This window comes from Elgaria multicarinata, chromosome 10, assembly GCF_023053635.1.
Source record: "Elgaria multicarinata webbii isolate HBS135686 ecotype San Diego chromosome 10, rElgMul1.1.pri, whole genome shotgun sequence".
Taxonomy (NCBI): Eukaryota; Metazoa; Chordata; class Lepidosauria; order Squamata; family Anguidae; genus Elgaria; species Elgaria multicarinata.
In genome coordinates, this window is record NC_086180.1 from 77,408,502 (window position 1) to 77,435,461 (window position 26,960).

The following is a 26,960-nucleotide window of genomic DNA, read 5'->3' on the forward strand; positions in this document are numbered from 1 at the left end:
TGTACTGGTTAGAGGACTAGACTATCACCTAGGAGACCTGGGTTCTAGTCATTTTTTAGTCATGAACTTATTAGGTGACAGCTCCTTGGAGGAAAGGTGTAATATAAATGAAATAATACCCCCCCACAAAAAAAATTCTTAATAGACAATTGTAATTGTAATACTGAACTTGAATAATCCTATGCCTATCAACATGAAAACAAGACAGGCCCACCAAAAGATAAGTAGTGGTTTCTACATAATCAGGAGGGTAACACAATAGTAGTTTATAAATTAAAAGAAACACTTTTTGAAATGATCTGACAAGGTCCTATAATCAGTGATATCCTGGATCAATGAAATGTTGAAGGTAGTTGCACCATGGAATGTTAAGGGTATCAGAATGGGAGGAAGAATTGGCTTGCTTAAGCCCCTGACAGCTTATAAAAGGTGGGAATTACGATTGAGAAAATGCAAGCCATAAAGTTAAGAACTCTCTCCCCATATAGGGAGGTTTCAGAAGGGGAAAGAAAAATGACTCCTTTTCCTTTCTTGCTTTTCAGCAGCCTCTCCCACCACAGGGCATATTTTATTTATTTATTTATTACATTTCTATACCACCCAATAGCCGGAGCTCTCTGGGCGGTTCACAAAAATTATAGAAATAAAATGCGTAGGTTCAGGGCTTGCAGCTATTCCCAAACCTGAGACTTATATAGCACAATGGAGTAAAGGTTTCAGAGGTAGATAAAAAGGGGGGAAGGTGTCCACAGAAATAACAAACACAAATAATCAACAGTGTGCAGTGTTGACTATCCGCACAACTGTGGATTATTGTGTGGTGGGCTCTGTTGACTATTTCACATGCCTACAGAGTTGCAAGGAGATTGGGGCAAAGGGTGTAAGGATCTCCTCTGCAGCTGCGGCATCAAACTGTAGGAGAAATCTTCCCCTCTCTGTCCCGATATCTGAAGCCCATTTGTGGATATTGGCAGGACACAGAGGGAGACACTCACTGTCTCCCTCTGCACCTTGCCAGTATCCACAAATAGATGGCAGCGGCAGAGGGAGATGCTTGCCTGACTCTGCCAAGGACAGCATCATGCGAGTGTCTCCCTTCCCCCCTCCACTATCCACATGGAAATGGAGTCGGGGGATGCTTCCATCCCCCAACCCTATTTTCAAATGGATAGCACAGCAGAGGGAGACACTCGCATGATACTGTCCTTGACAGTGTTAGGCAAGCACTGGCCTGTCACTGTCAAGGATATTGGCAGGGACAGGACACGCATGTGGAGCCCCACCCAGGGATGGGACGTGCACGTCCCGGGTAACAATGGGGTACCCCACCCAGGGATGGGACGTGCACATCCCAGGGAACATGGGGGCACCGCAATCGTCCCAGCCAGTGCTGGTTCCCATGAGAATGTCCCTTTCACCCCACCGTCGAAATAGGAAGAGGAGAGTGCAGAGCCAAGTACTGACATTGGAGGGACCCGGCACAAAGGGCCGTTCTCTTGGGAACCAATGTCACTATTTGGTGGGGAGGGCAGAAGGGGTTGGGGGTGGGCAATAGTCAACCCTGCGCTAATAGTCAACTCCACAAATGACTATTTATGGGCTTCCCAAGACAATGTAATAATTATTTGTGGAGTTGACTAATAGCACAGGGTTGGCTATCGTGTCGTCCAAACGCAGCCACTGTCATTTTGGGTGGAAGGTACATTTTAAGTGCTTTAGAAATGATAGAATTATGATCATGCTGTACTTTACTGTTAATTTACTCTTTACATTTATGAAGCAGTTTAAAATGTACTTAACGGTGTACACATTTAAAATTACCTGAAAATGTACAGGGATGAAAAACTTGAGTCTCTTCCTGTAGGTTTGCAATCTAAAATACATAACACAAATGGAAAAAGTGATGGGGAAGGCGAAGGAAAAAAGTGAACTCAACTGCTAGTTCTTATAGTGTTTCCAAATGGAAAGCTGCAAGTGGTACAAAATCATTGCTTTTCCCCACGCTTCACAATTGCCACACATTCCCTCCTTACAACATTTTGAAGCAGCCTTATTTCTGAGTAAATTTTTTTATGATTGGTAGGGGTAGTTATCCACTCCTGCTCCTTAGTTTTTAGATGCAGGATGTGCCCACAGAATGGTATTTTTTGTGTGTCAAAAATCCCATCAGTTTGCTTAACACATGGAGTAAGATACTTTTGGCATTACAGAGTGGCCCATTCAGTGTTGCTGTCAACGGTCATGTATGCCAGCACTTCATCTGACTCATTCCCATGAAAAGGTGCCTCACTAATTGTTTTATGCCCACTGCTGATTTCTTTATCTTAAATTTCATAACCACAATGTATCTTAATTAAGAAAAAAAAATTAAGAGTTTCTTACAAAAAGCTAACCATACATTCCCACCACAACTGCTTCTCCCAAAAGGGCATCATCCTACACACACACACACACACACACACACACATATATATAATTGATTTTTGAACAAATAAAACATTAATGAACAATAAGAAAATTAGTACATTAAGTACCATCTGTCAACAGTGTTCTACGATACAGAGGTTGCCTCACCTACAGTGCCTTGCTTAGGTATTCGCCCACCTTTGATGTTTCCATATTTGTTGTGTTACAAAGGGCCTCTTCAGACATCACACTAAGCCGTGGTTAGGCTTCTAACCCTTTTGCAGCAAATGGTTAGTGAATATGTTTAAACTGTGGTTATTGTAGCCGCCATGGTTAGAAATAGTTCACATGACATGCTAAGCCATAATGTTTAGCTCAAAATGCTTAACCACCATGGCTTAGTGTGTTGTCTGAACAAGGTCAACCTGGAATTAAAATGGAGTTAATTGGCATTTTTACCATTTGATTTACACAACATACATAACACATCGAATGTGCAAAATGTTTTATGGTGACATTAAAGTTAAGTAAATGGCATTTTTTGGTTGCATAAATAATCACCCCCTGTGCCATGACACCCCTAAATAAATTCTGGTGCAACCAACTGCCTTTAGAAGGCACATAATTAGTTGAATGGAGTCCACCTGTATGCAATTCAAGTGTCACATGATCTCAGATAAAGTACACCTGTTTGTTGAAGGCCCCGGAGTTTGTTGGATAGCATATCTAAACAAACAGCACCATGTAGACCAAGGAGTTACCAAAAACAAGTATGGAATAAAGTTTGAGCAATTTTGCCAAGAAGAATAGGCAAATATTGCAGGATCCAGGTATGCAAAGCTGGTAGAGACATATCCCAAAAGACTAAAAGCTGTAATTTGCTGCCAAAGCTGCTTCTAGCAAATATTGACTCAGGGAGTGAAACACAACCAACAAATGCCAGTTTGTTTTTGTTTACTTAACTTTTGTGCCACCATAAAAATATTTTGCAGCTTCAACGTGTTAAGTATGTTAAAATGGTAAAAATGCCAATTAACTCCATTTTAATTCCAGGTTGTAACACAACAAAATGTGAAAAAGTCAAAGGAGGGTGAACATTTATGCAAGGCACTGTATATTCTCTATTCATTCATCTTATTCCCTTCATATCCTATTATCCTTACAAATCTTTTCATAATTGGCCATGAGTCTGTGTCATCTTACCACTTTTAAGTAAGTAATTAAGCTTAACATTATGACTTAGCATGTTGTGTGGACCATTCCTACCCACGGTGGCTACATAACCATGGTTTAAACACGCTCACTAACAATTTGCTGTAAAAAGGTTAATGGCCTAACCATGGCTTAGCATGTTGACTGAACAGGCCCATAGATAATTTACTATATTAGATGGAGAGTCCCTTCTGCCTATATGTGATGATATCCAAAGACTTTGTCCTCCCCTAGCATAGCCTGCCTGAATGTCAGTCTGTAAGCTTTCAGAAAGCAGTGCAAAATGTTATTCCTGCAAGCTTTCGGAATTCATTTTTATTATCTGCTTGTCTACATGTATTGTTAGCTCATATAGTTTCAGGGTGTTAAGTTTTTATATACTTATGTATAGGATTTTCATATATATATGTATAGGATTTCCTTTTAATACATTATATAAAATGGATTTTAAGCAGCTTTGGGCTGCTTAAACAACTCAGTATAACTACAGTTATTCCTGTTTTTCCACATGTTCCAAGGCTGGATTCTGTTTGGGGTTTTTTAAAAAAGCCCTTGCTAAAATTGAACCTATTACTTAGTTATATGCACAGGGGTGCACTTCACTTCTGCTTCACAGTTCTGGCACTGTATTGAAGACAACTGGTTATTTCTTGTCTGAACTGTTGATCTGCACTCTGCCTCTGCCTGACTGCTGCTTTAAAGGATCTGTAGTCCTTAAGGCAAAATTACGAAAGAGCTCTGTGCACAACCTGATGTAGAAGTAGGTATTCTCAGTGCTTGCACATGTTGACCGATTCACATGACTCACTCACCATGTCTTGTTTAACCCCTGCTGAGCCATGGTGCATGCTAGGCACCATTTTGAATATGCAGCCCCAGATAGGGGTGTGAGAGAGATAAGTATTGCAGAAATAATCTTGTAGAGTGCAAACATTATTAATTATTCAGAGTACTGGTAGTTCTAGTTCTTCAATAAAGCATCCTAATATTCAAAACAAGTATATTTTATATTGTCTTTAATCCACTCTTAATAGGCATGCTCTTACTATTGCTTAATGAGTACACATTGCAGTACAAAGATTAAGTAATCATGTTGCATGTCTTGATAAAATTGTAAATTATAGCTCAGAAGTGCAGAATCTCTTTTGGCTTGAGGGCCAAATTCCATTGTCGGGGAGCTCTTTGGACCAACCCCTCCCCCAGCATGTTTTAGTTAGCCTTTTTACTGCCGTAAATAAAAGTTAAGAGATGCATTTCAGCATTTTAGAACATTGCACAAAAGTTGGGAATCCACGAAACGATCAGTGGCTGGGGGGAAGTGGGCATGGCTTCCTGGGAACCACCGGATTAGGAACCCTCCAGAGTTTTGGAGGCTCTTCATCCCTGTTATAGTCTGCAATGATCAACCAATGCTTATTTTATCTATAATGTTGTAAATTTGTAAAGATTTGCACATATGTTGTTCTATGTGTCCAGATACCTAATATTGTTAATATTGAGAGATTAAAGTGAGTTTCGATAGTGTTCTACTTGTACTAGTGCATGTTTATGTGGGAGGAAGGGTTGTCATTTTTATAGAGCACTGACAGCTAGAGCTACAGAAAGCAAAAATGTCTTGTCATATCTCCTTTGTACAAAATAAGTATATAGTTCAGCTAGTAATATGCTTTTAAAAAAAACAAATTCAGGTTATAGGAGGCAATTCAGTACTGATAAATCTTGTTTAGTGCTGATCCAATCAGCACTAAACAATCTCCATGGGAAACCTGTTAATGTAAATCAGAGTATTCAGTAGGAAAGTAGATTAGCCTGTGTGTGACAAATATTGCTATTGTGGTCTTGTTCTGCAGTTTCTTTTCTGATAGTACACTTTCAAGTTATTTAGGAGATAATATGGAAAGTCTCCTGAGCTACAGTTAAAAGGATCTTTGTCCCTACTACTTATCAAAATGTAAAATGTAACCTCCTAAATATTCAACAAGATTTGATGAGACCTCATTTTCTGAATCACTTTAAAATCGATTCCTTTGAATTACGTGGATCTAAAAGGCTCTACAGGTACACTGAAATTATTGTTTTTCATTTTAAAGGATGAAATATCTATTTTCTCAGGGACAGGTATTCAGAAATGAAAAGATATTTACAAGGTATCTCTTAAAAGTGGATCAGAAATATTGACAGAATTTAACAGAACTGATACATGTAATATTTAGAGATGTAAATTTCCAGAAATTTTGAAGCCATGGGGAAAAATGCAATATTAGCACTTTTTACAGATTGAAAGTCACTTTCTTACTTTAGGAAGATAAAATGTAGTTATGTACAAGTTGGTTTGGCATAAAATTATCATGTTTGGTATATTAAAAGTACAGTGTATTCAAACAATTATTACAAATAATACACCGCTCCGAAATTTTTCTACACCGCTCCGAAATTTTTCAATGGGGAGCGGTATATAAATATTATAAATAAATAAATAAATAAATAAATAAATTGAATTTACTTTTTTTAAAAAAACATTTAAAAAATAGTAACAAATGGAGCTACAAGCTCCTGAACTGTAAGGAACACCTGAACTCTAAGGAACCTCATTGGTTTTGCCAGTTTATGAGGAGCAGGCAAAAAACAATTTTTTTTGCCTCATGTGCATTGTCAAGTACTTTATTATTTAGTCCTGGCACAAGGGGTCCACAAATTTGAGTTAGCCTTTACTAGCTGTTGGAATTGTGGTTTCCACTGACCTGGCTCCTCTGCTGACTTGGAGGAGCAGAAGGGTCTTGTCTTTGACATTATGCTGAGCTTCAGAGCCACTATTTCCAAAGCCCAGCTCATCTGTCTCTCACCTTCTGCTGGTGCAGGCTGTGCAGGGATCAAGGATGCCCTGCTCAAGAAAATGACAGGAGCAGGTTAAATTGCCTGCCCTGCAACAGAATGCCACAGATCAAAGTGTTATATGTAATGGTGTTCACCAGCAGAATGGGCACCCCTGACAGAGCCAATTCTGCCTTCTTTCTGTGTACCCCAGATCTGCTCTGGAGGGTAGGAAGGAGAAGCTCCCACTGTGTGAATGGATGTTTGCTCTGGTAGTGTTAGATGAAGCCCAAATTATATAATTATTTCTGAAGACGTAGTTTAGCTGCTGACTTTTTGATATTTTAACTAATTTTAAAATCTTGTTCTAGTTGGTTCTTGTTTTAATTTTTTTTTTAAATTTTGCATTGCTTCATGTATTTTAAATTAAGAGGATGTGGTTGTTAGGTTTAATAAAGGTATTTATAGGACCATCTTCTCCCAGACCAGTCCACCCATTCACTGAGGTTATCGAGATTTTCCTTTAAGTGTCCCTGCCTTCTGAAGTGCAGCTGGTGCTGTCCAGCCTTTTCAGTGGAGCCCTGGAATGCTCTCTCCGTAGGGAGAGCCCAGTTTGATGTAATTTTTGTGGCAGACAAATAACCTTTTATCCTCCCAGGTCTACATTCCCCTCCCCCACCTCACTCTTTAAACAATTGGAGGTATGTTACCTTGCTGTGCTCCTCTGAGATTTTATATTCTGATTTTTGTTGCTGTTTTTAAAACTGTTTGTGTTTTGTACCATATTGTATTGTATTTTAACTGTATACTGCAGTGTTGGAGGTGAAGCATGTACATTATAGTAAATAAATAAAAGTCCAATAAATAACTTATTATAGTGCCTTTAAAAACCTTTAAAGCCAATACATGTTTAATTGTAGTAAATCCTTATCACAAGTTGGAGTTAGCAACTCTGAATGAAAACTGGAAGTGTTAATGTTGTGTTTAACTCCTAGATGGTAGTGAAAACATTTATGGACATGGACCAGGACTCAGAAGATGAGAAACAACAATATCTCCCATTAGCCTTGCACCTTGCATCAGAATTCTTCCTCAGGAATCCCAATAAAGATGTCCGTCTCCTTGTAGCATGTTGCTTGGCTGATATTTTTCGAATTTATGCCCCTGAAGCACCATATACATCTCATGACAAGCTCAAGGTATAACATAGTCTCTACCTATTCCAGTTGTTGTTGCCTTGATACCTCCGAGACGAATATTGGATGGATTGTTCAGATGTAACAATAAACTGTGGCTTATAATGGGAACACGCGTAGGTGAACCTTGGGCTCTCACACTCCTCCCTCCTTTCTGGCACTGCTGCAAGGGTGATCTGAAGCTTTTGCTTTGATTTTTGATTAACTCCATCTACTTGTCATGTCTGAATCCAGGCAAACTGTAATCGTGGTTTGAAGTTCTTTTTATTATTGTTAGCCTCCTTGAGTGCCATTTTCTTGGTAGAAAGGTCGGGTATAAACCAAATCAAATAAAATAAATTAATAAAGGAGCACTAGAGCCCATAGTTTGCTTAGGCTCATTCCCTTAATGATAAATCATCATTTATTGTTATATCTTGAATGAGGCCATCGTGAAGTTTCCCTAATTGGGAATAAAACATTTACACTGAAACGAACTTGCAAACATCATTATCATTCTATTTCATGTCAATGTGCCTTTAGCTTTCTTAGTTCGTTTTTGTTCTTGTTTTGCAGGATATATTCTTGTTTATTACAAGACAGTTAAAAGGACTGGAGGACACTAAAAGCCCCCAATTTAACAGATACTTTTACTTACTAGAGGTAATGTTTTACTAGACATTTTTAAAAATCCATGGTCAGCAGAATTTAGAAAGTTATGAAAGTTGCAGCTTAATATATGCTTGTTGCTCAGTTTCATTAAGACAAAAATACTTCTGGCTCTGATCCTAGATTTATTTTAATGGCATTTTATCACAGAATATGTCAACATGTGAAGCTATTTGGATATTGTTAGAACACAAGACGGTGCATTAGATAAACCATGCTGCATGAATTTAGGAGTTAACAAATCAGTCTTTAACATAACTATGTTTAGTTGTTCGTACTGGTAGACAACTTTGAGGTTTGTGCTGACCATTAGCTGCATTTTTAGTTACATGATTCAGAACAAAATGGTAATTAATACTTTGTTTTTGTTGTAGAATTTAGCTTGGGTTAAATCTTACAACATCTGCTTTGAGTTGGAAGATTGCAATGAAATTTTTATTCAGCTTTTTAGGACTCTCTTTTCAGTTATCAAGTAAGTTGTATGACGTTGAAGTTTTATGTGATCACAATAACACGCAACTTTCTTTTAAAAAGTTATATAAAAATAAAATATAAAAATATTGGTGGTATGTATGTTACAATATTACATGGTGGCTATTTTTAAGTTCAGTTTTACAGTAACATAGAAAATACTAGCAACACTAAAAAAATGCATTTTGTGGTTTACTAAAATAAATTGTAGTGAAAGAAATACTTAGTTGGGAAGTGCACTTTGTCACACAGTTAGGAGTAGAGGTCACTGTAAGTATAAAAGCCAGTTTCCTTAATAAGCACTGGAGAGGGCAAGGCAGATAGAAGGGGTTTGGTTCTCTATGGTTCCCATTAAGTTATGTAAACTTTTGTAAACCGCCTAGAGAGCTTCGGCTATGGGGCGGTATATAAATTTAATAAATAAATAAATAAATTAAAAAATAAATGTAGGACAAAATATACTAGCTGCAATTCTCAGTGCAGTTGGAGGGGCAAACTCTTATCTCTCCTTAAGAACTCAGTGCAGTTTTAGCTACTGTATCATGACACTGACCACAAGTACAATCATTTACTTTTTCCCCATGGAAGTGTGTGGCTAAAATTCATTCCTATTTGTTGTGCAGGGCGGGAGCGTGGTGCAGTTGGGGAAATTGTTACATTGGGAGAAAAACCTGACTGTCACCTCTGAAACTGAGTGATTCATCTTGCATTGGGAGGGATTTCAAAGAGAGTGGGGATGCTAAGAACGTTTGTAATATCCACTCCTTGGATTTTGATAATAAGCGTTGCTGCTAAAAGTGGGGAAAGCTGTTTATTTATTTATTGCATTTTTATGCCACCCAATAGCTGAAGCTCTCTGGGTGGTTCACAAAATTTAAAACCGTTCAAAGTATAAAACAAACAGTATAAAAGCATGATATAAAATACAATATAAAAACACAGCCAGGATAAAATCAGCAGCAGTGCAGAATACAAATTTAAAATACAAAGTCAAAACAGCAAAGTTAAAATTAATTTAAAGACTGTTAAAATGCTGAGAGAATAAAAAGGTCTTCACCTGGTGTCTAAAAGAGTATAGCGTAGGAGCCAGGCGAACCTCTTTAGGGAGCTCATTCCACAGCCGGGGTGCCACAGCAGAGAAGGCCCTCCTTCTAATAGCCACCTGCTACTACAAATCACCATTTGGTGTATTGAAAGGATTGGGTGGGTGAACACTGGAGAACTAGTGTAAACTGCAGTCAAATCTGGGATGTTAGTGAGGGAGAGGTCTAAGCAGTTGTGACTTCGTTTAAGGGAAGAATGTCAATATAATGTGCTGGTTGATTTCTTCTGCTGGCCCTTATGCCTGGAACGCTCTTCCAGAACATTTGAGAACTACAAGTTCAACCACAGCTTTTAAAGCTCAGCTAAAAACGTTTCTTTTTCCTAAAGCTTTTAAAACTTGATTTTGTTCTGACTTTATACTGTTAGTTTTACCCTACCCAGTGCCTGTTTACCCTACCCTGTGCCTGTTTGCTTTCTCTTCCCCTCCTTATTGTTTTATTATGTTTTATTAGAATGTAAGCCTATGCGGCAGGGTCTCGCTATTTACTGTTTTACTCTGTACAGCACCATGTACATTGATGGTGCTATATAAATAAATAATAATATTAACAGACATTTATTAAAGGATGTGTACCTTTAATTATGTAATCTATTAAAAAGATGTTATACTCATATTGGTGCCATTAAGCTAATCTATTCTAATTTTAATGTTTTAGCAATAGCCACAACCAGAAAGTACAAATGCACATGCTAGATTTGATGAGTTCTATCATCATGGAAGGCGATGGAGTGACTCAAGAACTATTAGATTCAATTCTTATCAACCTCATCCCTGCACACAAGGTTTGCAAAGTAAAACAAAAACCTCTCTTCCTTGTTTTCCCCCTCCACCTTCCCCATAGCATAGCTTTACTCTCTTGTCCAGTTAGATGTTTTGTCCAGAATACTGCAGAAGGCAATGCTAGCCTGTTGCTTCCCTCCCTCAATGTACATATCTTATTGCTTCTAATTCACTGAATGCAGAGATATTAAGTTGATTCATAAGAGATATGCTGGGTGGAGTAACTGCAGTGTGTTGACTTCGGAGAGCCCAAGGTGCTTCTGCCTTCTTCCTGTAGGGTGGATCATTGTACAACATCTATCACTGAAGTCTACGATGGGTACTGTATGGCTGGCTGGCTCCATGCCATTGCTAACTTTCAGGGGGCAACATGTGGGAGTAGTCATATGAGAAGCCTATTAGAATGGAAGAAGTGACTAGAGGCTTGCCATGTGTTAACCTTAATTGGTAGTTGTGAATTAATAGGCTTGCCAGGATGGAAAAGAAATAATAGTTTTAAATCAAGGATCTGAATCAAAAATGTGTTCCTCCTGATTCAAAGACAGGTTCTGTTAGTGGGTTCAGCATGGTTTGGGAGTATATATGAAACTAGTAGTGAGCTGTAACAAAGTTTCTTTTCTGCTCAGGGGCAGGGAAGTGAGGATGTGTGTGAATGTGAGCACACACACATACACCCCGATTCTGGGAGAAAGGTTCTGTTGACACAAATGTTTATGTTTTGTTTTATAAGGGGCATATAAGTGGATCCTTCCTTGCACTAACCATTATTTATGCCTCTTAGTATAATAGTAGTAAAGAATAGTAATGTTCACAAGATTAATATAGTAGCTTATATGTTGATTTATAGTTCCTTTTGGATTTAAAATGTTTGAATTAAACAAATTGGGCAATACTTTAAATTAAATTATCTATGATTATCTATGAATGTTTGATAATTGTTTGATATGTTTGAATTAAACAAATTGGGCAACAATTTAAATTCAATTATCTATGAATTTTAGATAATTGGAAATATGTAAATTACATGCTTTCTATAGGAGGCATATTTAGAGTTTGTACTTTCCCTTCTGCTCAGAATGATCCCTCCATTTCAATAAATATAAATAATTCTAGTAATAATTAGAATAATAGAAAAATAATAATTTTATACTGTTTTCAAACAAATAGCCAGATTTTTCTTAACATTTTTTCCTCTTTATTCTAGAACCTTAATAAACAGGCATTTGATCTTGCCAAAATCCTATTGAAAAGGACAGTCCAGACCATTGAGCCATGCATTGCCAATGTATGTAATACACTCATCAACAACTACAGTGATTGCTACTTTCTTAAATCTTAACTGCTTTGAACCCCTTTGTTTGCTTGGATATGTTGAAGCTGAGAAAATTGTAGTTAATACTTAGAATCATAGAATAGTAGAGTTGGAAGGGGCCTATAAGGCCATCGAGTCCAATCCCCCCTCCCCCCGCTCAGTGCAGGAATCCACCCTAAAGCATACCTGACAGATGGTTGTGCAGCTGCCTCTTGAATGCCTCTAGTGTTGGGAGAGCCCACGACCTCCCTAGGTAACTGGTTCCATTGTCATACTGCTCTAACAGTGGGAAGTTTTTCCTGATGTCCAGCCAGAATTTGGCTTCCTGTCACTTGAGCCCATTATTCCGTGTCCTGTACTCTGGGATGATCGAGAAGAGATCCTGGCCCTCCTCTGTGTCACAACCTTTTAAGTATTTGAAGAGTGCTATCATGTCTCCCCTCAATCTTCTCCAGGCTAAACATGTCCAGTCGTTTCAGTCTCTCGTCATAGGTCTTTGTTTCCAAAGCCCTTACTGTAACATCCACACTTCTGCTCTGTGTGGATGTTACAGTAAGACTCAGTAGCCACAGCACTACTCTACTTATGCAGTTATGGAATCACAGTAGGATCAGGTGACTACTGCCCTCCCAGCACATATGCTCTTCTCCCTTTCAGTTAGAGAGAGCAAATACAGCAGCCAGTAGCATTGCAGATACATAACAGAGTTCTGGGGCTCATGCCAGTCTTGGCAAACTGACTTCACCTGCTGGAACACAGAGGAGCTTTGTGGCTGCTGCACATTGATTTTCAGTCGCTGTCTCCTAGCAGGCAAGAAAGAAGAATTAACATGCAGTGGTGTGTGTGTGTGTGTGTACTTGATTATCTGTCTGGAGCCAGTTGTTCCTGATCATAGGTTGCTAGGCAAATACTTGATTAGAAGGCATTTAACAAATGTTGAAGCACAGTCAGAAAATGAGGCTTGTCCATAAAGATATAAGCCTATGCACAATTTTTTCCTGCTGGAACACTACTTACATTTATAACTTAGCAAGCGAATTCTAGAAAAGTCCGAGCTTTCAGATGAAAGCTGTTTTTAAAATTTGGAACCAACAAACAGATTATGCACTGAAGTAAGATTGTCAGATGAAGTATAAACATGTTTATGATATGAAGATTGCACTGAAAATTTATCTGATTACCATGAATTATGATTAGGTGAAATTACTTAAATGCTCCAAACAATTATGTTGTATAAGTATTTTTAAACTTTGCCCTTGTACAAGCAGCAATCCCATCAGTGTGGTCACCAGTGACAACTGTATTTTTTAATCTAGTGCGCACCTGTGTTGTGGCCAAGCCCACTCCCATGGGCAATTCAGAGAGAAAAGTGTTGCAGCCACTAACTGTCATTGTCATCCTGCACCTCCTCCTTGCATTCCCTTCCAGCATCCTTGAGAGCCACGGCAAAATCCTCCTTGGCAGTTTTATTTATTATAGGAAATAATATTTGAATTATTATTTTTTTTAAAGTTCTCCCTGCTCCCTGTCATGCTACACAGCCTTTCCCAACATCTGAATTCCTACAAGGGCCACACTTCCTATGGAAACACCGGAACGTGGCCCACTCCCCTGACAAATCAGTGGGCAGGCAATCTCAATGCTTTTTTTTTGCCTCTTTGATCAGGGTATTGTCAGTGTCCCCCCCCCCCCCATCCCATAGTGTGCTGCTGCACAAGGAAAGAGATGAACAGAAGTTCTTCTTTGATCTTGTGGTGGGTTTCGGAATCATGTTTTGCTGTGTCTGAGTGCTTCTGAAGCTCAGCATGATGTTAAACGTGAAACCCTTCCCTTCCCTTGATTTGACAGAATGGCAGTATTGGTGGCAAGACACCTGTTTATAAACATTTTTCTTTAAAAAAAAAAAAAAGCTTACACTTAGTATCTTCTTTTCTCCTAGTTTTTTAACCAGGTTCTGGTACTAGGAAAATCTTCTGTAAGTGATTTATCAGAGCATATATTTGATCTAATACAGGAGCTTTTTGCTATTGATCCTAATTTATTGCTGTCCGTCATGCCACAGCTTGAGTTCAAACTGAAGGTAAGAGATATTGCTGCTTTATTACATTATTTAAATTAAGTATATGGAGGCCTCAAACATAAGGTTTTAAGAACAAATTGCCTTTTTGTGACTGACAATTATTACATATTGGTCAGGGTCCAAAAACTATGCAAATACTTCCACCTGTTCAGTGATGCTTTGGACTTGTGCTCGTGAAACCATAAATCCACAAGTTGCATAGCAAACCACTTTTGGAATTTGAGGTGACAGATAGATGGTCAGAATCTTAAGATATCATATAAGGTCCCCTCTTCAGAGAAAACAGTAAAATTGTGCTGAGCATGCACAAGTCTGTGTACATGCCTAAAATAACTGTTTGAATTATGGCTTTTATCCAGTAGAGTAATAAAACAATTTGTTGTACTTGCAGCACAAGGCTAAATTTATCAAAGGTGACCAAAATAGTTATCTTCTACTTTGTGTTGTAATAAGGCTTCCTCATTAGAATGTATCAAGATAATGGTCCATTGGGATTTCTGCTGTGAATCAGTGGGTGCATTTGGATGACAAAATAGTCAACTGTGTGTTAATAGTCAACTCCACAGATGACTATTTAGGGGGTACTCCCCACATGACATGATAATAATTGACTGTGAGTTGACTATGAACACATTGTTGACTATTGTAGCTGACCCCCACCCCCTCTCTGCCCTCCCACCAAATGGCAGTGCTGGTTCACAATAGAATCCCCTTTCGTGCTGGGTCCCCCCAACTGTCAGTACCTGACAGCGTGCCTGAGCCCGCATGGAGCTCTTCCAGTGAGCCTGAGCCATGCTCTGTTCCTCCTGCTGTGTTGCATGGCAGTGCTTCCAAGGACGTGCACATCCTGTCCCTGAGTGGGGCGGCACAATCAGCAGCTTCCCATGTGTTCCCAGGGACATGCACATCCCATTCCTAGTTGGACAGCCAAAGGAGTGATGCTTCCTCCCCCTGCCCCATTATCCATTTGTGGATATCGGGTCAGAGGGGTGATACAATCTCTTCCACAGCAGGGTGAGGGGTGGAAGGATTTCTCCCGCGGCTTGATGAGTAACAGACCACAGGAGAAATTCTTCCACCTGCCCCAATTTCTCCTGTAGTTGACGTGTAACATCAAGCTGCAGGAGAAATCCTTCTGCCAATCGTGGCACCCTGCCCCACCCAGGAATGGTACGTGCATATCTCTGGAACACATGGGGAGCCACCAATTGCGCCGCCCCACCCAGGGATGGCTGACATATGTCGATGGAGCCCCGCTGGACAAGAGCAGCTGCAGCTCTTGCCTCGTGACTCTGTAGGCATGTGAAATAGTCAACAGAGCCTGCCATACAGCACAATAATCAACGGTTGTGCAAATAGTCAACTCCGCACACCATTGATTATTTGCGTTGATTATTTCAGGGAAATAACCAACTGTGGTGTGAAAAAGGCTCATCAGACATTAGTAAAGAGTTGACTATTTAATCAAATGTTGACTAATGTTGTTGTCCGAACCCAGTCACTGTTTAGGCAGAATTATGTATCACTAAGATTATATTTATTCAGGGTGCAGCAAAACCTCATAAACCTTAGAAGAAACAAGTTAAGGGAACAGCATTTCCTGGCATTCTTGGAACTGTTGTCCTGCAACTGAGGATAGGCATTGTGGATACTTCAGTTAAGAGGTGTTGTTTTTTTAACATCAAAGGATTGTGTATGTGGCAGGGGAGGATGGGGGGAACCAAGTGTAGAGGGGATATTAGGTGAAGTTTAATGTCTTAGGACAAGTCTTTATGCAATTAGGAGCTATCTTAGGGATGCTCGGGAAAAATGGGAAGAAGTATATTGAACACAGCTTCTAAAAACAGCATCCCCTTGGTGAATGATCCTAGTTACAACAACTGGAAAGATTTCTAGAAGAGAGTGGCATATTACACACTCTGGGAGAGAACTTCATGGGAAGTCTGTGACTTAATCATTTAGTATTGCTTTTGACTTGGCTATTTTGTGGATTAAAGGCAATAATTTACAAATATGTTCATATGTCTGAACCATATAAACATATTTGTACATTTCTGTTTAATTTGACAAGCTAGTATTCAAAAGCTTATTTTTCTTTTTCAATCTATAGAGCAATGATGGAGAGGAACGTTTAGCTGTTGTAAGGCTTTTAGCTAAGCTATTTGGCTCTAAAGATTCCGACCTTGCTACACAGAACCGTCCTCTTTGGCAGTGTTTTCTTGGCCGGTGAGAAAATATAGATGTATTTTAGTTGTGTTGGCCTCAGAAGCAGCTCTTTTCCTACCATTTCTTTCTCTAAAATCCTGTATAATATAATCAAAATTATTTGCTATATATTTTTGGACCAAGCTCTGTTTGCAGATAAGGATGTCTGAAACTCACATATTTTTAAAATCGGGCATCCATCTAGAATTTCACTGATGGCTAATCATCTTTTTTCTACTTTTATAGCACATACTGTAACTGCTTCATTGAAATAATAGCTATGTACAGTAAGTTCTTTTTGTTAGCTATATATAGACTGCTATTTTCTGCTCTATCCTAAGGAAGCAAGTTGAATAGCAGGAATAGTACCTTCAGCAGTTTCAATGAACTTTACCAGATTTTTCCATATTGTAATTTAATTGCAAGTATAACTTTACTGTTCTGCTATTTGCTGTTGATTTGCTTTTCTTTATTATGTGGCATATTCACTGTGTATTCCACTTTGAAATAATAGTATGAAAACACATTCAGTTTATTTATCTGTTTCATATTAACTACAATATGATTGTGAATTAATATTTTACAAAAACAAAAGGAAGCTGCATCAATATATTGTTCATGGCGTGTTTCAAGATGTGTCTTTCTATCAAGGAAAATTCTTCACTTGCTTCTAAAGTTTCCTGAAGAGCTATTCTGGACTACTTCATTTCTGGCTCATCCAGGTCTTCCTTGGAAATGGTCAGGAACAATCTATTGGTGCAGCTGTCTTTTTTGTTTTGGCTTTACAGCTGTTCCACCCCCCCCCCTTCCTTGGTGGTATTTGAATTATTATTTTCTTGTTCTCCAGATTTAATGATATCCATGTTCCTGTGAGATTAGAAAGTGTGAAATTTGCAAGTCATTGTTTAATGAACCATCCAGATTTAGCAAAAGACCTTACTGGTAAGATCTTTTAATTCAAAGGTTAGAATAATTAGACAAAAAAGCATGGAAATAACAGTTTAAGTATATAACACAGTGGCATGACAAATGAAACATATTAATCTGTGATTTGATTATTCTGTTAATCAGTTGGAGGATTAAAAGAATTGTTGAAAGCAAACATACAGATAATATGAGCTGATGCAGTGGTGCTATTTTGCTGTGCCCAACATATAAAATGAGAATGAGTTGTTTTAAGTAGATTTATCAACCCATTTCTAATATTGTTGAAACTTTCAGTGTTCTACACCAAGCTTTGCATTAAACAGAGTCTGTGGCTCTCCTATATTCAGTTGCTTTCCTAATTGACTTACTATATTATCTTCTTGTTCCTAAACTCATGTGTTTGAAAGTAAATCCCACTGACTTCAGTAAAAGCTATTACAGCATTAAATATGTTTAGTATTGTGGGTTAAAGATGTGGTGTAGTTTAATAGTCCTAAGATGGTTGCTCATTAGATGCAACCAGAAGTACATGAATGTACTACTGTATCTTTCAGTACAACTGATAAGTGATTCTTTTTTGATCAGAGTACTTAAAAGTTAGATCACATGATCCAGAAGAAGCCATTCGCCATGATGTCATTGTTACAATAATAACTGCTGGCAAGAGGGACCTCTCTCTAGTCAATGACCAGCTACTTGGTTTTGTCAGAGAGAGAACGCTGGATAAGAGGGTAAGATGATAATAATAATAATATGGTAAACCCTTAATTGTTAACTTAAGTGGACACAACTGTGTAATTATTTCATGCTTTTTTTATTGCATGTTGTCTTGGAACAAATAAAAGCGAGTTATTGAAATAGGGCCATTCAATTCCTAATATCTCCATTTAGTCTCCTTCTATGAGATGGTAGGGTTCAGGGGGATCCTAAATACTGAAAAGTGCAACAGCTGCATGTGCTTGCTAAACATTGTATTCTGGGTGTAAGATCACGACATTCCCCCTATTACTGCATTGACTCTTCTCATGTAAAAGGGATTCCTGACCAGTTTTGGCATTCATGCTGTCCATTGTTAGTTTGCATTCTCAATATTTTAGTTATTTAGAAACATACTCATAATCTTTTGATTGAATTGTGATTATATTATTGTTCAGTCCTATCAACTTTCCTCGGAGTTATCAAAATTGAAGAGGGTTAACATTCTGGATAGTTTGCCTATCAGGCTTCTTTCCTGGGAAAAGTAAAATGCTTTTAGACTTCTATTTTATTTGCAGCATTTTAATACTGCTGATTAAAATAAATAACTGTAATGTTGGCTCTTCCATAGTAATTTAGGGCAGTATCCTGTTTGGTACTTGCACTAACTGTAATTATGTTGTGCTAGTATAAGCTACATCTAGCTCAACACCTTGGAAAACCCTTCGCACCAGTAAATTTTATTGGCATTATGGTTTATTCTAGCACAACATAATTTAGGTTAGCACTAGTGCCAAATAGTATACTGTCCTTAGGTTTTAAAAACTTCAGGCATGTCCTCAACATTTAATATAAAATACCTTAATGTAGCTGTTCCTGAGCAAAATTACAATATTTAATTGTGTTCTTATTCCTTTTTAAGTGGCGAGTAAGAAAAGAAGCAATGATGGGTCTTGCTCAGCTATATAAGAAATACTGTCTTCATGCTGAAGCTGGGAAGGATGCAGCAGAGAAAGTGAGCTGGATAAAGGATAAACTTTTGCACATATATTATCAGAATAGCATCGATGACAAGTGAGTCAATTTTAAGACATTTTTTGAAGATGCAACAGTGAAGCACAACAAACTACACCCATTCCAAAGACCTGTTAAATAAAATTCCCCTAGCTCAATTCAGCCATCACAGAACTTGTGCCAAATTATAGCTTGGATCAGTCTTACAACCTGCGGCAGTATCTAACTGTGTAATTCCATTAGCTGAAACTAGGTTCCGAAGTATGTGCAAGTTGCATGGTGCCACGCCCCCCCTTTCTGTGGCTTGAGAGAATTATTTGCTGATATATCTGAAACAGGCAAACTACGGCTACCACTAACTATAGCTTGCCTCCAAACCAGAGATGGAAACACACAGTGTTTCAGTCTTTGGTTTTGGTATAAAATATGGTTAGCGCTAACTAGCTTGCCTAATTCAAACACTGACTTGGTTCACACAGTACAATAACCCACACTCAAGGTTGAGTGTAGGTTGTTGTTGGACATTGGTTTGTTGTTGAAACGTGGGTTTGTTGTGTAGTCTGAACCTAACTGCAGTAACAAACCTGGTTTGTTGAATACAAACAACCCATGAAGAGAACCTATGGTTTGTGGTTGAGATGTGAACTGTAGATAGTGAACTTTGGCTCCCTGCTGCCACCAAGGACTCTCAATCACGCATACCTGCCCCCATCACTCTGTTTTCTTGCTTTTCAAACACACGCATACACGAGCAGCCACATCACTGATCAATTTGACACTGGGTGAAAGAAATGTAGGGGGGATTGTGTGTTTTTGAAGAGGAAAGGGGATCTGATAAGTTGTGGCTATTTAATTCCATTACTTTAATGATGGGGATTCCATCAAGTATTTTATATTCTTTGCATCAGTAAGGGATGCATTCTGCATGTTTTGAGGGGAGCAGATATGTAGAAATGAGAGAATGATCAGTTGGTGCATCTAGACTTGTATTTACAATTTGAAAGGTATGAACAATTTAGGAAACATATATTCCCTCAATTTATTTTCCTTTGCAGGTTATTGGTGGAGAAAATCTTTGCTCAGTATCTTGTTCCTCACAATTTGGAAACAGAAGAGAGAATGAAATGCTTATATTATTTGTATGCTAGCTTAGACCCAAATGCTGTTAAGTGAGTATGTGTTTACTTACCTAAGGTTTTTAAGGCTGTTTCAGCAATACCTTTAAACACACACAATGACTGGGTTTAGATAGCACTATGACCCACAATGGGTTAAATATTTATTTATTTATATTTATTTATTAAATTTATATACCGCCCCATAGCCGAAGCTCTCTGGGCGGTTTACAAAAGTTAAAACAGTGAACATTAAAAGTATACAAATTTAAAACCATCAAAAATATAAAAACAACAGTGTAAAACAGTATCCATTTTTAACAATGACTGTTCTGGGGTCCATTAAAAAACAAACAGACTTAGCATATGTTGTTAAATGCTGTTAAATGCCTGGGAGAAGAGAAAGGTCTTGACCTGGCGCCGAAAAGATAACAATGTTGGCGCCAGGCGATCCTCATTGGGGAGATCATCCCATAATTGGGGGGGCCACCACTGAAAAGGCCCTCTCCCTTGTTGCCATCCTCCGAGCTTCCCTCAGGGTAGGCACTCAGAGGAGGACCTTAGATGTTGAGCACAGTGTACGGGTAGGTTCATGTCGGGAGAGGCATTCCGTCAGGTAAATAAGCCACAATGGTTTATTTAACCACTGTGGGTCATTGTGTCATCTGATGGTGTGTGTTTTTAACCTGTGATGGATTATTTGGCCAAAATATCCCACTCTGATAACCCGTGCTCTGCAGAGTGGGTTATTTAAGCCATCGTGGGTTATTGTGTCTCCTGGCAATCACCATGGTTTATTTCATTTTCCTGCACAGTCACGTAGTAATAGTGGCAGAAACCTCTGCCACTTCTTGCTCAGCAGAGCAAGATTGCCATTTGTGAGTGTTCCCAAGCCACTGCCCATATACCCCTCCCCGGCTCCAATCGAATTGGAATGGGTCAGGCCCCATTTTTTTAAAATGTTCCCAATCCTATTTTTGCACAAAAACAGGACTGGGAACATTGCTAGTACTTCCCTGTAATTTCCCCCATGTGCGCATACATGGGGAAATGGTACTCTAGTTTTTCTGGCTCCCCCCCCCCCCCCACCTGCACCCCTGCATATTGCCCAAACAGGCCAGGGTGCAAGAGGCAGAAAGCTGGTATCCATTGTTTTCCCTCTGCTACATCAGGAAAATGAAAGGGGAAAAAGAGCAGCCCTTTAAATCCCCAATGCCAGTCAGTGGAGATCACGTTTATTGATTGCATTGGTGATTAAAGGTGCTCTGTCTGGAAAATCGGGGGCGGGGGGTATGTGTGTGAAAGCCGCCCCCTCGCCAAGAACTGTATTGCCCCCACAGTCTTTGGCAAGAGGTTGGTTTTGCTCCTCTTACCCCCAATTTTCTAGACAGAGCACCTTTAAATCACCAATGCAAGTCAACAGATGTGATCTCCACTGACTGGTATTCGCGATGCAAAGGTGCCCCATCTGGAAAATCAGGGGCGTGCATGTGTCAAAATCCATCCTTTTGCCAAGAACTGATGGGGCATCACTGTCCTTGGGAAGGGGTTGGTTTTCGCCACCGCCCCATCTCTGATTATCCATTTTTAAAATTGTTTTTGGAACTCTTTTGCAAATGGGGTTCCAAAAACAAAAAGACAGGATCCTCCTTCATGTTGGGGCGGGGTGACACCTCCAAGGAAGCCATTTAACACAAGTCAGGGAAAAGGATTTCTCCTGCGGCTTGATGTTTAAAAGTCAGTGCGAGTCAGTGGAGCTCTCAACAGCAGCGTGGCGACAGAGATCGCAAGGAGTGATGGAAACGTCCAACACTTCAGAGGTGAACCAGCGCCACTGCTTGGGTTGGAGGATTGCAGCAGGACCCCGGGGGGGGGGGGGGGAGAGCGGGAAGTCTAATTACAGACAGTAGCTTAATATGCTACTCACAGTAGCTTATTAGCCCATTTTATTCAAAAATAAGTTGCTGTGCAGAGCTTATTAATCCATCATGGACTATTGTGACATCCAAACTTAATAGTTTTAAGTAGTTTGCTAAAAATTGTTACCTAGCAGAATTTAGATCAATACAAGTATTTTAACATTATTTTTTGTGTTTGAACTATAAAGGGAGCTGTTGTTGTTTTTTGTGCGCAAACATGTGTGGCAGACTTAAAAACTAGCTGAAAGAGGGGGATAAATCTAGGTCTCCGTATAAAAATGCACGATTATTATTTTTTTAAAGTGTCGGGTTGCTGGAGAATTTATTGAAGATTGAATATTGGGCCAGCAGGAAGGGAGTTGCTGGATGGATAGCGACCTTGGGGTCCTGGTGTGCTGTTCATAGAATTACAGTACTTTATCATATTTTAACATATTTGTCATTTCTTTTATATCCAGAGCACTGAATGAAATGTGGAAGTGCCAGAACATGCTTAGGAGTCATGTGCGGGAGTTACTAGATTTGCATAAGCAACCCACTGTACGTTTTAGAATACTGTAATACATTTATTTGTATTTTAGAAATAATATGTTAAATGATTTCAAAGTTTTCAAATTCTAATATTACCTTTATGCTTGATGATTTTTCTTAAAATAACCAGCTGTTCAGAGCTTAGTAATCATCTTAATGGAACTTAGAAGTGATAAAATCTACAATGCTCAAAAATATGAGATCATTTCTTCACTATTAGGTGACCTTTTTCCTTTAAAACTTTCCAATATTCCTGCAAAAACAAACTACTAGCAACACTTAAGCTACAATCATACACATACGTATTTGGTCGTGAGCCCAATTGAACTCAGTGGGATTTACTTCTGAGTAGACAAGTATAGGATTGTACTACTTATATAGTAAATCAGATTAATACATGAGCACAGTAATATTTAGCATTTTATTTAGAGTTTTTCAAGAAATGGGAAGAGCAAGAACAATATCTTTCCAGGAATATTACAAATTGGCCTTTATGGGCTGGACAAATGCTAAATATTTTTTATCTTAGTTCTTTTATCTTATTACCTGATAACCAAACATTTGTTTCTTCATTGGGAGGAAGGGAGAGAGAGATACAACAGTAAAAGCAGATCAGGCAATCAGGTTGCATGGCGAATTTTCTGTGTGAACACTTACTGTGAACTTCTCTCTTCAGTCAGAGGCAAACAGTGCTGCTATGTTTGGGAAGCTGATGACCATAGCAAGTAAGAACTGTAGATCAGTATTACTATTTCAATACAGCTTTACATGCTGCTACTGCAAATTACATTTTCAAATTTTAATTCTGTAGAAAATCTTCCTGATCCTGGGAAGGCACAGGACTTTGTGAAAAAGTTCAATCAAGTTCTTGGTGATGACGAGAAGCTTCGTTGTCAGCTTGAGCTGTTAATCAGTCCTACATGTTCCTGTAAACAGGCAGATGTCTGTGTGGTAAGAATCAGTTTTTTGTTTTGTTTTCCAGTGTAGATATTATATGTCATTTTGATGCACTTCTGAACAAGAATGCACAGCAACAAATAAGAGTTTGCCATGGTAAAGAGGGACAGAAATTTGAACCCCAAATTATGTTTGAATTTGGGCATCCCTAGCAATAAAAGATACTGAAGTGTGCATACATACACCTTGATCCTCCTTGTTATTGTGTCGGTAGGACTGCAAGTGTAAAGTAATGTGACAAAAAGTTACCCATTACATTGAAATGACTACAAGACATATCCAGAACACATTACACATAAGCAAAAACGCACATTGGTTAATAATAGTTACAGGAGCACTGATAACCTGATGTGATTTTTCCTGCCCGTGTGGATGTTGATCTTCATTTTAATTACAAGATCTGACCTATGCAGACACTTCTATTTTACACAATGATCCACTCCAACTATTTAAATTAATGAGGATGCCTGCCATGTATCAGTGTACATTAACCTTTTGGGGTGAACATCTCCAGATTTTGAAATGAAATTATTTCAGCTATTTTTAGATTTGTGTGGACATAGACTCCCAAGCATTAAAGCTCTCAAGACTTTATTTCAGAGCATAGTTAGTGAAATTTGTGTGTCAGCTGTGAGGTGTACAAGCATATAGAGTACACATTTTTAGAAAGGCACGTCCTACAGCAGCCATTAGTGGCAACAACAGTTACAACAAAAGCCCAGCCAATAATATGTGAATGTTGCCCCTTAACGAAGACTGGCGGAAATCTGGGTCTGTTCAGCAACATTGTTCAGATATGTGTGTTGTCTGTTTATATGTTTGTATGTAAATAGTATTACATTTTAAAGATTTTTACTCTTTGTAAATCACTCCGAGAGCTTTGGCTATTGGGTGGTATAGAAATGTAATAAATTAAATTGAATGTATTCCATGGGCATTTGATATATTAGTGGGGCCTTTGATTTTTTTTTAATTAAATCTATTCTTATTCAGAGTACATAGGAAACACTTATAAGTCAGACCATGGATTCATCTAGTCCAGTATTCAATTCAATTATTATTTATTATGGTCTCAGACCAGCAAAATCAATATAAAACATACAAAGGATAGATAAAAAGTGACATAAAACCAAAATACAGCTTTGTGAAGTTCCTTCTCTCAGGAGGATTGCAACATTATTTTTCTAATTTGCTTTCAAGTCATAAGAAACTTAGAGACCCTTTCACTAATATGGGAGGACACATCCCTTAACCAAATTAATACCAAGTTTGTGGGTTTACATCCAGAAAAGGCTGTTAATAATGGAAAGGTTAAATTCTTTCTGCATTCCTCATACATGTTACAATGCAAAATGACATGTTTGACAGATTCTATTGCTCCAGTACCACAGGGGCATATCCGTTCATTAATCGGGATTTTACTAAATCGTCCTTCTAGTAGTGCTGATGGCAACAGATTAAAAAGCGAGCAAGGGTAAATGCTCTTCTATACTTTGGAATGGTTAATGCATACAGATATGAAGCTGCAGTGAGTCCGTAGTTATTGAAGTTATTATAGAACAATGGGGAGCAAGATTTGTTAGCAGCAGTTCTTAAATGCTGTAGATCTAGGTCTGTTAATCGTTGAACAACCAGAGATTGGGCCTTCTGGAGCCCATAGTTGCCCACAGCTTCCACAGAGAAGCCTAGCCTAAGTAACTTCTTCTCCATCTCTCTCATCCAATGAGTAACAGGGATCTGAGAGCAGTAAAAAGAGATAGCTACCAGGAAATGCCAGGAAGTGTAACCGTCATCTAGACCAGTATTGTTGACGCTGACTGGCAGCAGCTCTCTAGGGTTTCAGGCAGGGATATTCCCAATACTACCTGAAGATGCTGAAGATTGAACTTGGACCTTGTGCATGCAAAGCATGTACTGTACCACTGCGCTACAGCACCTCCACTGTATTGCATGGGTAAATTAATATCTCAATTGTCAAATAACTTAATTCTTATTTTCTTTTATGCAGAGGGAAATAGCACGGAAACTTGCAAATCCTAAGCAGCCAACCAATCCTTTCCTGGAAATGGTAAAATTTCTTTTGGAAAGAATTGCCCCTGTACACATTGACTCAGAAGCCATCAGGTAAGCACGACTGAGGGCTGCCCCATTTAGTAATTTTTGCGATGCTGTTCTTTACAATTATGTCAGGAGAGCACATAATCATGGTCTGAATGCTAGTAGGAGTAACTTTTGTTCTGATTCATATACTAGAAAGTTGTTGGAATTGAGTTAAATAAAAACTTCTGATATTTAAAATAAAATTGCATATTGAAGGAAGGTGCACTCATATATGGTCAAGTTCCTTTTTCAATTTGAAATCGGAAAGAGTTGAACACAAACCAAGAATATTGAGAAAATAAGCAAGAGGGTCTCACTTGTTAGATGAGTATTGGAACATTGAACTGACTAGTTACATGGATTAGTCAATGTGTACAAAAAGAATAGATTTAACTTGTATATAATATATAAGCTGTTATTCTCACATAATTGAGTATATTGTATTTTTAAATTTGGTTTTAGTGCATTAGTAAAGCTGATGAATAAATCAATAGAAGGGACAGCCGATGATGAAGAGGAGGGTGTAAGTCCTGATACTGCTATTCGTTCAGGGCTTGAACTTCTCAAGGTACTCCCTGAAAAAATTAATCAGTTAGTACTACAGCAAATTGACTGTGTCCCTGTCCATTTAAAGATTTTTTTTCTTCCAAGAGTGAATAATTGCTTCTTAGCACTTAAAATCTTTTTTCCAACTTTTAACACTGACTTGATAAAAGCTATGGGAAGGACTAACCACAATCATCCTTTTAATTTCTTTGACTATTGCTTAATCCAGTGGATTGCAGGTGTATATCATTCTAGTTACTAACATATTAAATTATGTAGTGTGAAGGTAGATTAGATCAAGGAACAGATTTTGTAAAGGCAACAGATCCAAACATAATGTATCTTTGGAAAATACATGGTTCAGAAATGAGCAGAAGCAGGAGAAATTAAGTCAGTTTAGGAGGGGTAAGAAAGGGTTATCAAAGTCTTGAGAGAAGTGGGTTCTAAGCTGAATGCAGTGAAAGCATTCTACTTAACACAACTTGAAGCCAACCAAAGACTGGGTGGATATAGACAAAATGATCTATGGTAGATGATTTCATCGTATCTGGTTTTGAATGGGAAAAAAGGCAAAAGAGATAGTATGTGAAAGTAGTATTTGCAAGGAACTAAATCCACTAGTTATTAGGGGGTGGGAAATGAGCCGGCCCAAATCTGAATTTTGCAATGAGGCAGAAAGGAATGGGTACATTTTAGAGTGGAAATGCAAGCCCAGTTAAGCTGCAGTAGTATAAAGAAGAAATCAGATTAGATCTTGAGTTAGATTACACATGAGGTTTGCATCTCAGATTCACGAGATCCATTCCTGAGTGCATAAAATACTTTCATCCTGCCATTATTCTTTTTAACAGATTCCTTCTTTGTATGTCTGTTGCCATAAATTTAATATGTAGCAATGATTTTTTATTTAAAAGCTGTCTCCATTTCAA

General features: G+C 38.4%; 1 protein-coding gene across 2 annotated transcripts in view; it reads left to right on the forward strand.

Moving 5' to 3' along the window:
* PDS5A (PDS5 cohesin associated factor A) overlaps positions 1–26,960 on the forward strand; it is a 64,223-nt gene that overhangs the window by 17,162 nt on the left and 20,101 nt on the right. For both annotated transcript variants that reach the window (XM_063136216.1, XM_063136217.1), the window contains exons 3-18: positions 7,425–7,628; positions 8,181–8,267; positions 8,648–8,745; positions 10,505–10,631; positions 11,834–11,914; positions 13,881–14,021; positions 16,132–16,247; positions 17,074–17,168; positions 17,739–17,884; positions 18,772–18,923; positions 19,919–20,032; positions 22,356–22,437; positions 23,105–23,153; positions 23,240–23,379; positions 25,394–25,509; positions 25,948–26,053. In XM_063136216.1, coding sequence (XP_062992286.1) covers positions 7,425–7,628; positions 8,181–8,267; positions 8,648–8,745; positions 10,505–10,631; positions 11,834–11,914; positions 13,881–14,021; positions 16,132–16,247; positions 17,074–17,168; positions 17,739–17,884; positions 18,772–18,923; positions 19,919–20,032; positions 22,356–22,437; positions 23,105–23,153; positions 23,240–23,379; positions 25,394–25,509; positions 25,948–26,053 — 1,854 coding nt within the window. The remainder of the gene's footprint in view (positions 1–7,424; positions 7,629–8,180; positions 8,268–8,647; positions 8,746–10,504; positions 10,632–11,833; positions 11,915–13,880; positions 14,022–16,131; positions 16,248–17,073; positions 17,169–17,738; positions 17,885–18,771; positions 18,924–19,918; positions 20,033–22,355; positions 22,438–23,104; positions 23,154–23,239; positions 23,380–25,393; positions 25,510–25,947; positions 26,054–26,960) is intronic.